Genomic DNA, 11784 nt, shown 5'->3' with positions numbered 1-11784 from the left:
GTGAAAAACTCACTCCCTACTTGGTCCAGTCTACTTTGAGTAGTTTACTCCTGAAGACCCCTTAAACTGATTCATGTATAAATATGTAGAAGAGAGTTACTAAACGCAAAGTGAATGAATGGATAACTCAATCTATGAAGATATCATTGGACATTAATTCATGTATCTATGCATTTTCCAGAAGAAATATTCATAGTATATTTTTATATACCAACCAGTAATGGTATATTTTCAGTTTTTTAACTTTTGAGGGTTTTGTTTCTTTTGATTATTAATGGTATGTTCTGCAAAAGTGATAGAAATGGAGAGCAAATGCATTCTAATATATTGTCATGGAGAAATGGCCTGAGAGAAGACTGATCATGTGAACCAGGACATTTAATACAACCAGGGCAGATAATTTTTAACAGACATATACAGGTTGAGGTAATATCCATTCCTTTATATCCCATGTAGCCCAAGGAATAAAAGAACAAAGACTAACTTTAATATTGTCTTCATACATGTTTTAATTAATTTCAATTAATGCTACTAACAATTCATTTTATCTTTAAGAATTATGTTGTCTTTTAACTAAGTAAACTATCTAAAAAACAAGGACTGCATTATTTATTCCCTTTTCTACTCTCATCTACTGTTTGTCTACAGTTGACATTTAGTTCCTTTAACAAATCTATCAATAAATAGAGTATGAAAATTTGAATGTTAAATGGCAGTATTTTAGTACTGTTTCCCAGTTGATATGGCCAATCATAGCATTTAACTTGTTCCTTTCCCATACTACAAGACTTCTTTTGACCAATCCCATATTACTTTGATGATGATATCATGCATATACATACCTCATTTAAATTAGAAATAAGACCTATTTGTCTTTCTCTATTGAAAGCAGGGAATTTATGAGTTGCTAATATCATCATAACCTTTACATTGACATAAAAATCACAATTGTTGAAAATACACACAAAAGAACTTTAGAATTTGATAATGTAATTGCATCTTATTTATAAGATGAGAGTAGTCACATTTTTCGGGAATATAGTATAATGAAACATATTTGGGATAGCCTATTACATCGACAAATAATTATGATTCCATGCTATTTTGCTGAATGAATATTAGTGAATTAAACTTTGTTGTTGTCTTCCCGTGAGATATATTAATACTGTGCATTTGGGAATGATAAAGCTTTTAAATGGGTGCTTCTTTTATATCTTGAAAGTTGGTCACGTATGTTAACAGTAAACACCCACAGAATGCATATAGACCTACCTTTACCAAGGATATTTTGTCATATATGTATATATCTAAATGCTTTAATGAGGATATATTGATATATGTATATCCATCTATCATCTATCTATCCATCTGTTTATCTAGATACATTTATATATAATAATTGGAAAGGCTCTAGAAATTAACCAATGTAAAGAATCCCAATTTAAATATGAATAAACTAAGATTTTAAAAAATATTTACCTAATATGTATTTAATTTTTGTAATATCATCCCTCTCCTTGTCAAAATATATATGCATATTTACATACACACTCATACACATACCACACTGGCTTTGAGAATACATAAGAATTTAAAAATATGAAAATAAAGCAAAAAATCTTTCCACTCTAAATCTCAAAGTTCCAATGCACTCTCTCTTCATCATCACATATAATCCATTTGAAATATATATATATATTTCTATATATATGCATATATAAATATTATGTATGTATAAATATATATTTCAATATAGTATATTCAAATGATTTAATAAGTAATGTCTAGAAAATATTTTGATATAATTTCAGAATGATATACAATGTATATGTTATGAATAAGATGCATGGCTAATTAAAAATATTTAACTTTTAATATAGGAAATTGAACTACTGACATAAGACATTTGATATTTCTCAATAACATTGAACAATAAAGAAAAAAATTAAATTATCAAAATAATATGTAAAATTCAAGTGATTTAAATATTACAACTTTTTTAAATATTTACTTTTTAAAATTCAGATATTCTAAATGGTCTTAAGCAAATAGTTATGAAATATTTAATGCAGTAAGAACATCTCATTCAAGGATCAGTCCCTTGCAAACATACTGGATGCTATTTACCATTAGTTATATCGATAATTTCTACTTTTCATTTACCTCAAGTTTATTACTCTAAATTCAGCTAGATTCTACCATTTTGTATTTTTACTCAAGCAAAAATACTGTTGTTTGTGAATTTCTGGAGCATAATAGGCAACTATCCTTTATCAAGTTTGATTTAGTGAGTTTATATACTGCTTTCTGTATATGAGATAAGATCACTTATTTTTTCTTACAGTACAAATGGAATCATTGCTGATTTCCTATGCATATAAGAACTGAATTTCTTCAGATAAATCTTATGTTTCTTTTGTGCCCACAAAGACATCTGGATACTCATCAGAAGTGTAAAAATCCCAACTAGAAGAAAAAAGAAATAATTGTTCTTTATTTCTTATTTTTATTATGGATATAGCAAGCTATATTAGAAAAAAAATCATATATACTTCTTAAAATATTTCTCATGTTGCATAGTTCTCTATCAATTTTCTTTACTCATGTATATTGCCTAGCATCATATACATTCAATCAATATTTATTGCATAGCTGAATAAACATAAAAAGTATATAGAGATCAAAATAAGTCTATGTTTTTTACATCCCACTGCCACAAAATACTCCCAAATAAGGAATTAAAAAATCTCCTTGAATTTTTCAATAATAGTTTTTCATATGTGTATAAAATACTTCTACACACACATACACACATACGACAAGCAGCATTAATTTTAATCCACATTTTTGTACAGTGGAACAAAGAATTGATGAAAAGGATATGACACATATCCCTTTAATACATGCAGTTCATTACAATTTAACTTCCTTGTGTGTTAAAATGACCAGCGTTCAAGATTACACATTCATGCTCCCAGCTTTCCCTTCACAGATGCATATGAACACTTGAAGACACAGTACATGCAAGTCTGTGCACATGCACAAGAGAGGGTTTAAAATGAAGTGTATTATTTTTACCACTCCTTTTTAACAAAAGCTTGTTGCTTAATAAATATATTTGGACTACATTTTCTAGCTTGGATTAAGCCACAATTATATAGAGATGCATAGTAAATAATGTTCCAATATATTTTAATACTGCTAAAAAAATCCAAACTAAAAATAAAGGCAAAAAAATCCCTTTACAAACATGCCTAATTTTAGTACCATACAATCTGTTCTCAGAAATCACTTCTCCTAAAGGTGTATCTACTTCAATTAAATGTCAGTAAACACAGATCTCACCTGGCAATGTTTGTGTCATGACTGTGAAACTAATCCATGATCCAATCTGTTAGATTAAAACATAAATTAACAAATATTGATAGTCAGTCTAGAAATTTGTTCACTTGTGAAATTAAATAGGTAATTTAAAAACTAAACAGTAGGAAAATTCTAAGTAGAAATAACTTTCCTAAAGACAATAATTTTGTTGTTAAATATAATAAAGTTATTAAACAATCCCATAAAACAGTATCATATTCATAAGAAAATGAGACATTATTCCAAAATTTTTGATAAAAAATAAAATCCTGAAGCTTCTCAAGACATTTTATATGATGATTATAAAATTTTCTTTAAATCTAGATAAATATATGCACATATATTCTATATTCTGCAGGGAAAATTGTGGTTGAACTATTCCAGTTTCCTATGCCTATAACTTAAATTGAAATCTATATAATCATCTATATCTCTGGCTATACCTATATCTACAGACAAAACATATACACATATTATCATATATATATATTAATCTATAATACATTTAAGTACATAAACACATGTATTTAGTATATTATCAAATAAAGTTCAGTTACTTGCATACATAGCTAGCATACCTCATAGGTGTAGTTAGGACATGAAACCAGGAAAAACATCCACGTAAAGGGGTTATAATTTGGACTTGGAAAACAGGCATTATTTCCTTTTAAAAAGTAGAGTAAAATGTCAATGATGTTACATATTGCAAATTTGATCACATATTTATTGTATAATTCTAAATTCCCTAGAACAACTATATACCACATGAAATGTCATCATATATTTATAGAAACCTATTTCACAAATTACTCAGAAGAGACCCAGTTTCAAATGTTATAACCTTTTGACTGAAATAGAATCACTATCATTTTCTGACCATGTCTACAGCTATGTTGCTGTAAAATTACAGAATACCACCATAATAATCAATTGTTTAAGTTTTAAAATCAAACAATATATAGATGTTACTTTATCAAAGTAGAGCAGCAGTATTGCATACTGAGATTCATAAATGTGTTTTCACAATTGCATGCCTCTTCCTATTCTCCTTTTAGTGTCAAAGAATATATTTTTGGTTGAGAATATTAAATACCTCAAACCTCTTTCTATTAAATTACTGAAAATCCAAAGGGAAGTTCATAATTATGTCATGTATAGCAGAAAAGTATGAAAAGCACTCATAAGAGGATTACAGTGAATATCAGTATAGTTAATATTCAGAAATACCATATAAATTATTTCTGCTCAGTAATCAGGATTGTTATTTACAACTCATTATACTTAGCATATTGTCACTTGATTTTTGTTAGCTACTTTTTGCTTTTCAAATTTTTTTGAGAAATATTTTGGATAACAAATTTATAATGATTTCAAGTTGAACTTTGAGCTATGACATTTTGTAAAAGTAAATATGAATTATAAAATTACTGTTTATTCTCCATAGCACGATTTAATCAGATAACACATCAACTAATCTCTTTTAGTTGTAATTCTAAAGTCATAATGAAATGTCAGTATGTTGTTTTCAAAATTGTAACTATTGTTGAACTATCACAGTGAAAAATATATTAGGCAATGTGCAGATTTCATGCATTGCTCATTTCAAGATAAGGATAAATATGTACGCCATTTAATAGAACAGATTCTCTTGGTAACATTTATGTAAACATCTTTGTGTAGCATCCATGTATTCATCAAAAGAAAGATAATTGAGGAAACTACCATGTTATAGTAAGTGGCTTTCAGGTGCAGAATGTGCACACAAGGTAATTTGGGTTAAAGCCAGTTTATGACTGTTCAATTCCTGGAGGTAGTGGAATGATCAGGATCCACAAACACACATTTCTTCCAGATGTGGTTTGCAGATTAAATAACCAATGTGTCTTGTGACACAGAAAAACCGTTTTCTTTCCCAGTTTTTGGATTTAAACTAGTTAAACTCATTGATGGAAGGGGACCCCAGGGAGAAAGACTGCAACATGGAGATAACTGTATACATATAAGGATTCTCACAATCATTCATTAAAATAACTTCACTAAACTATCTACGGTCTTCTGTCTGGGGAACTGTATACTAGTGAGAGTAGACTATCCCTACATTTTAAGGACTGCTAAACACAGTTAGTCCACTGCTTCATAGGGGTTATTTCCCCAGACACTGAATGAATAATTGGAATATACATACTTTGTAGTTTGCATAATCCCATTGTGCATTGATTTACTGGCCTTTGGGGCAAGAGCTAGTGGGGAAATCCAAGTGGAAGCCTCTGAAATTGCACTCATTCTTTTGTAAATATAAACAGTCTGCATCCCAATGAGAGATTAATGCTACATTTAAGATCTAAAGTATGTTTGTATGATATTCTCCATTATATCTCCATTTAATTCACTTCTTTAGGTCCTGCAGAAGCCAGATGTGTTTAGGAGGGTGACAGTGGAGTACTGCAAACTTGATCACACATTATCCACCATTGCAATTTATTACCAGATATGATATCTTTACTAAAGCAGATTGACCCAAACTTGGGTCTATGGATATAGCCACTGAATTGACAAATGTATTTTCCATCTCTAGTAGAAAGGGAGGCCAGAATTGTTCACTTTTCTTTAAAATGGGCAATAGCATAGAGTTTCAGTTGTTTTTTTAGTTTTTGTTCTTTTTTTCTTTAACTGTTTAATACTCACACCCTTTGCTAAAAAATAGCTCAAGAAGACCCAGGTTGGTCGGGCATCTCACTGAAAATCACTAGATCAATAACATTATGCTATTCATACTGAATGAGTACGAAGTGGCTAGTATGCTGGTGGCCTTACTAAGACATGTGTGGTCCACAGAAGGGAGGTTGCTAATAAACACTACAAAGATTTAGGGGCCAAATGATTGTGGGGCAACCTTTCCAAAACAGAGAAAATGTGTGGCAACTTGAAACCCATATCATTAAGAAGGAAGCAAAATGCCTTGTAGGCCTCTTCTAGTTTGGCAGGTGTATTATACACCAGGGAAACCTCCTCTGAACTGCACACCATGGAGTACAAAAAGCTGTGAGAGTTTAGTAGGGCACAAGGCAGAAAATTGCAGCAGGTTCAAGTTTTACTGCAAGCACTCCTGCACTTGGACTTATAATCAGGTAGACTCTACATATTAAATTTATCAGTGGTGGAAAAACTTAATATGTAGAACTTATCGTTAGCCCCAATGGAATAATCACAGTCCTGAACCTTGGTATTCTGGAGCAGGCCATGGCTTTGTAGCACAGAATTATATCTCTTTGACAAGATAGTCCTGGAATGCTATTGAATCCTGGTATAATTAAGACTCTACTCTAGGGGCACCAAGTGACCATGTGGTCCTAACTGAGCACTATAAGCTGAGTTCTGTTAGATGTACCAAGTCATAAGGTTAGGTAAGACTAGTAATAATTCATTTTAAGATAGAAGTGATACATTCAGAATGAAACTGAAAACAGGCAATAGGATACAAACAAGCTGCATTACCAGGCATCCAGACATGTCACACACCACTGTTGAGACAAAATGTCCCCTAACTCACATGCATGAAAACCTTAGGTATCCTTTCAGGCCAGCTGAAATGGAGGAAGACCTTGAGCTTAGTTCAGGGATGAGTTGGCTGGCATGTGGGAGGAAGCCAAAATGCACAGCGGCTACAATAGAGTCACATTTAGGGGTCACACCCTAAAAGACAGTAGTGAGGGGTAAATTCTCCCAGTGGGCATAGTCTCTGTAGTTGAACAAAATATATCCAACCTACATTATACATAAAATAACAGGCAGTGTCAAATGGACAAAATAGTAAGGATTGCAAGACTGCCCATGAATATGAGCGGCCATGAAATATGAAGATATGTGTACCACATGTTAATGCCCCAAAGGGAGCATCAATGATGGAAGAGACAAACAGGTAGAAAATTTGACTTAGCCAGTCACTGTCAGCCTGTTTCTGTAATGGATTACTTATTGCTAGTATGGGTGCATGAATGGAGTATGGTGGCAGGGATGGAAGCTATACTTGGCCTCAATAGCATGAGTTCCCACATACCAGGACAGATATAACTACTGCCGCTACCAAGTGTCCAAACTGTCACCAATAAAGAACACCAGTTAGACTGTAACAAGGCACCATTCTGCACAGATATGATCTAGTAACCTGATGGCAAGGTGATTTGTTGAACACCTTCTATTTTTAAAGAGGCAGCAATTAATATTTGCAGGAAAAGACACATACTCTGTGAATGGATTTCCTTTTCCTTCCTTTAGGTCCTGAGTCAGTCCTATTATCTGAGGATTTACACAGTATTTGATCAGTTAACACATCTCTTCCACAATACACTATTTGTTTGTTTGTTTGTTTGTTTTAACATCTTTATTGGAGTATAATTGCTTTACAATGGTGTGTTAGTTTCTGCTTTATAACAAAGTGAATCAGCTATACATATACATATATCCCCATATTCCCTCCCTCTTGCATCTCCCTCCCACCCTCCCTATCCCACCCCTCTAGGTGGTCACAAAGCACCAAGCTGATCTCCCTGTGCTATGCGCTGCTTCCCACTAGCTATCTATTTTACATATGGTAGTATATATATGTCCATGCCACTTTCTCACTTCATCCCAGCTTACCCTTCCCCCTCCCTGTGTCCTCAAGCTCATTCATTATGTCTGAATTTTTATTCCTGTCCTGTCCCTAGGTTCTTCATAACCATTTTTTTTTAAGATTCCATATATATGTGTTAGCATATGGTATTTGTTTTTCTCTTTCTGACTTACTTCACTCTGTATGACAGACTCTAGGTCCATCCACAATACACTGTTACTTTAAGAAATCCATTTTTCAAAGATGAGGTACAGAAGTGGGCCCATAACCAAAGGAACAATTTCTCATATCAAATACAGCATCATCAAAAAGTTGCCAACCTCTTCCCTGGTGGCGCAGTGGTTGGGAGTCTGCCTGCCGATGCAGGGGACACGGGTTCGTGCCCCGGTCTGGGAAGATCCCACATGCCACGGAGTGGCTGGGCCCGTGAGCCATGGCCGCTGAGCCTGCGCGTCCGGAGCCTGTGCTCCGCAATGGGAGAGGCCACAACAGTGAGAGGCCCGCGTACCGAAGGAAAAAAAAAAAAAAGTTGCCAACCTGATGGATTAATTTGCTAATCTGTTGAAGGCACAGTTGAAATGCTGACTTAGGGGCAAAGTACACCTTTAAATCTATAAGATAAGGTTTATAATTGAATGGGAATCAACCCATGTCCCATGACAGAAAATTCTCCACTTGGAAACAAGGATCTTAAAACCTGAAGACCCCAGTGTTGTGGGGAATGAATCACTACTCTTGGCAGAGTAATTGATCCTATCATAAAAAGGAGGTAAACCTGCTGTTATACAGTGGGGTAAGAAGAGTATATTTTGCCTCTAGTATTTGGACATCTCTGGTATTCCCTTGACCCATGGACAGGGGCCATGTCCATGTCCTGATAAGGACCCTCAAGTGAGGGTCCATGTCATACCACAGATAATCCCTGAGATGTTAAAGGTGTCAGTTGAGGGTGAAGGGAATCTAGAAGTTTGTGGAGGAGGAAAATTGTGCATATCAGTTGTTAGACCAAGGCCATGTGCAGCAGTGAAGGCTGTGTAATTTCCCACTAATATGTCTCTTTTAAATTTCTGCTGGTAGCAGAAAGCTTTCACCTATTACACCCTCTGAAAGGATGGCCTTGACAAAAGAGAACTGCCTTATCCTAGATAATTTCCCCATTTCCAGGGAGCCCCAAATCCAACCTACCTTTTCTCTAGTCATTCCAACTTATGGTAACTCAGAAGGGTTCTCCTAGTTTCAGATGACCCTAGAGAAATGACTGAGGCGACCCTTCAGACATCATAACTCAGTTTCCTACTAGGCACAATTCTTCCCTTTTTTTCAGTACTTTGTAATAAGCATTTTAAAAATGTGTTCTATATCAAATTGTGTTTTCTGGGGAACACATTTTGTGACATCTTGCTTAAACAGTCAATATAAAATGGTCCCCCAATCCATGATTCATGCCTAAAGCATATCTAAGGTACAGATATTACTACAAACTTGAATTAATATGTAAGTGGGGAAATAAAAATCCAAGAGCAACAGAGACTCATTTAGAGGTGACACAGGAACTGAGAGTTGGATAAGGATTTTATGTAAGGAAAAAGAGTGCACTGTGTATGCAGATATCAAGAATTCATGATCAGAAGAAGAGGGTTTACTCTGAGAAAACATCTGAGACCTGAGGTTATCAGGACACTGGATACAGAGAACTGAAATGAAATGAATTGAGAGTAGTGAGTCCAGAGGTTTTCATATTAGAAGGCACTGCTTCTAAGAAAGGAGAAAATACTTTGAAGGCTTAGAGGGGAAGGGAAAGAAGGTAGTATTTCTGGGAATTAAGGAATTTAGAAAACAAAGGAGTGTATAGAGGATCAAAAGACACAATGAAACACCCCATCCCCTCCAGAGCACACTTTATTCTTTAGAGACTTCACTTCAATCACCCCATCTGTAAAAACACTTGTTATTTCTCTACAGGAACAATCTACACTCTTAAAATGACCATAAGTTGATCAATATTCACATAAGGCTTCTATATGAATAAAAACAAAAGCCAGAATTTTTTCAAACTGATAAAAATAACTCCCCCAAAAATTAAAACAGAGAAAAATTTTAATGCATAGAAGCATTTGCTTCTATGCAAAGAACATAACTGTTCTTCTATGCAAAGAACATAACTGTTAAGAAATCCCAGAACTCAAAATAGGTATGGACAAAACAGGAACAAAAAAATAGTTGATTCTTCTCAAGAATTAAATTGTAGGAAAAAATCACATTACTAATATGGTACATATTTTCAGTTTGCCTAAGGGTAGAATGTTCAGTAGAATAGGGGATATTAAGTAGATGAACAAAAACAGTGAAAAAAAATCTAAAAAGTTAAAAACAGAAAGTGATAGATATATAAAATAGAGGCAGATGTAACATGCGTGTAATGTAACCCCACCCCCTCCTCACAGGCCACAATGTAACAAACCAAATTTTCAACTATAATACAAGGAAACTTTCCTGAATTAAAACAAAGACATGAGTCAACCTACTAGAAGATTACATCATGTCTCTGGGAAAATTGATCTGGAATTATCAAATCTAAGACACATCCTGCAAAACTCTGTACAAAATTAATAGACTTCAGTGATAAAGAAAAAGTATTCTGAGTCTAGAGGCAAAAGACCAAGCCAATTAATCAAGGAGGGAAGATTAGATTGGCTTGTGACTTGGCAAGAGCAACATACAAAGCAAGGTAAAGAGTGGAGTAAAAGCATACACACACACATAGAAAAGTCTTTCTCACATAAACATTTCCAAAGTTTGACTTTGAAAACATGATGATTTAAAATTTTCATTTTCAAGTAATGACTGCATATACCAGATAGATGAAGAAACTTGAGCAAAGTCACATTGTTAGAGAGTCAGGGTCAAGACTAAAAGGTGTGATATTCATAAATTTGGCAATGTTAGCATTTTTATAATATTGTGTTGTGTTCCGCTTCTATACTTAAAAAAATCAGACAATCAGAAGTTTTTCATCTGGGCTTCACATACTTCCAAAGAGAAATCAGTAGATCTATGAATTTGGATTGGATAAAAATGGCATTTAACCTCTAAATAAAATGCAAGATTTAATTCAATACAAATTCAGACAGCAAAACACAATACTATTTGCATTATTCTCTTAATTTTTTTCAGGCAGAGATATTTTCAAATAATATTACAGTTGTTTTAGATTTCCATATATATAATTTATGGTCATCAATATGGTACTGATCAAAGTGTTATATAATGTAGGAATCAAAACATTTATGTTATATATTATATTACAGCTTTTATGTGCTCACAAATATTCTAATATAATAAATTTCTTTTGTAATTTTATGTATTATGGAAAAAAATATTCTGGAAAGTGTTTCATATATTTCCCCAGCCTGCCAGAACTGTTCAAGACAAGAAAATGTTAAGAAATTCAGGTAGATTCAAGTTAAAACAAACTTGAAGAGACAGACACAACTTTATATTTGCAACTAGATTGATAAAAACATGCAATCCAAATGTTGACCACTACTATTGGAAATTACAGTTAAATTATGTACAATGTACAGTAAGCCATTGTGAATCCCTACCTATAATTTAACCTGAATGAGAGTATTGATTTACCAAAAATACCTTTAAATTATATAGACACTGTAAATTTTTTCAAATCTTTTGGCAAACCAGTAAATTCAAAATGTTCTCCCAAACATTGCTGTGTCACTGCCGTTGAATTTGTCAGAGAAAATTCACTTTTATTAGAAAAAGTTTAAGAAGTCATTTGAAATACAGTGGGA

The 11784-nt window shown here is 33.3% G+C and overlaps 1 protein-coding gene across 1 annotated transcript in view; it reads right to left on the bottom strand.

Moving 5' to 3' along the window:
- Positions 1 to 1852: 1852 nt before the first annotated feature.
- TECRL (trans-2,3-enoyl-CoA reductase like) overlaps positions 1853 to 11784 on the bottom strand; it is an 89397-nt gene continuing 79465 nt past the window's right edge. The window contains exons 10-12 of the mRNA XM_065877949.1: positions 3942 to 4027; positions 3346 to 3391; positions 1853 to 2466 (exon numbers count right to left, since the gene is read on the bottom strand). Of these exons, the coding sequence (XP_065734021.1) occupies positions 2339 to 2466; positions 3346 to 3391; positions 3942 to 4027 (260 nt within the window). The 3' untranslated portion in view covers positions 1853 to 2338. The remainder of the gene's footprint in view (positions 2467 to 3345; positions 3392 to 3941; positions 4028 to 11784) is intronic.

Source organism: Phocoena phocoena, chromosome 5 (genome assembly GCF_963924675.1).
Source record: "Phocoena phocoena chromosome 5, mPhoPho1.1, whole genome shotgun sequence".
Taxonomy (NCBI): domain Eukaryota; kingdom Metazoa; phylum Chordata; class Mammalia; order Artiodactyla; family Phocoenidae; genus Phocoena; species Phocoena phocoena.
The sequence above is the reverse complement of the archived record's forward strand: the minus strand, read 5'-3'. Positions and strand labels throughout refer to the sequence as shown.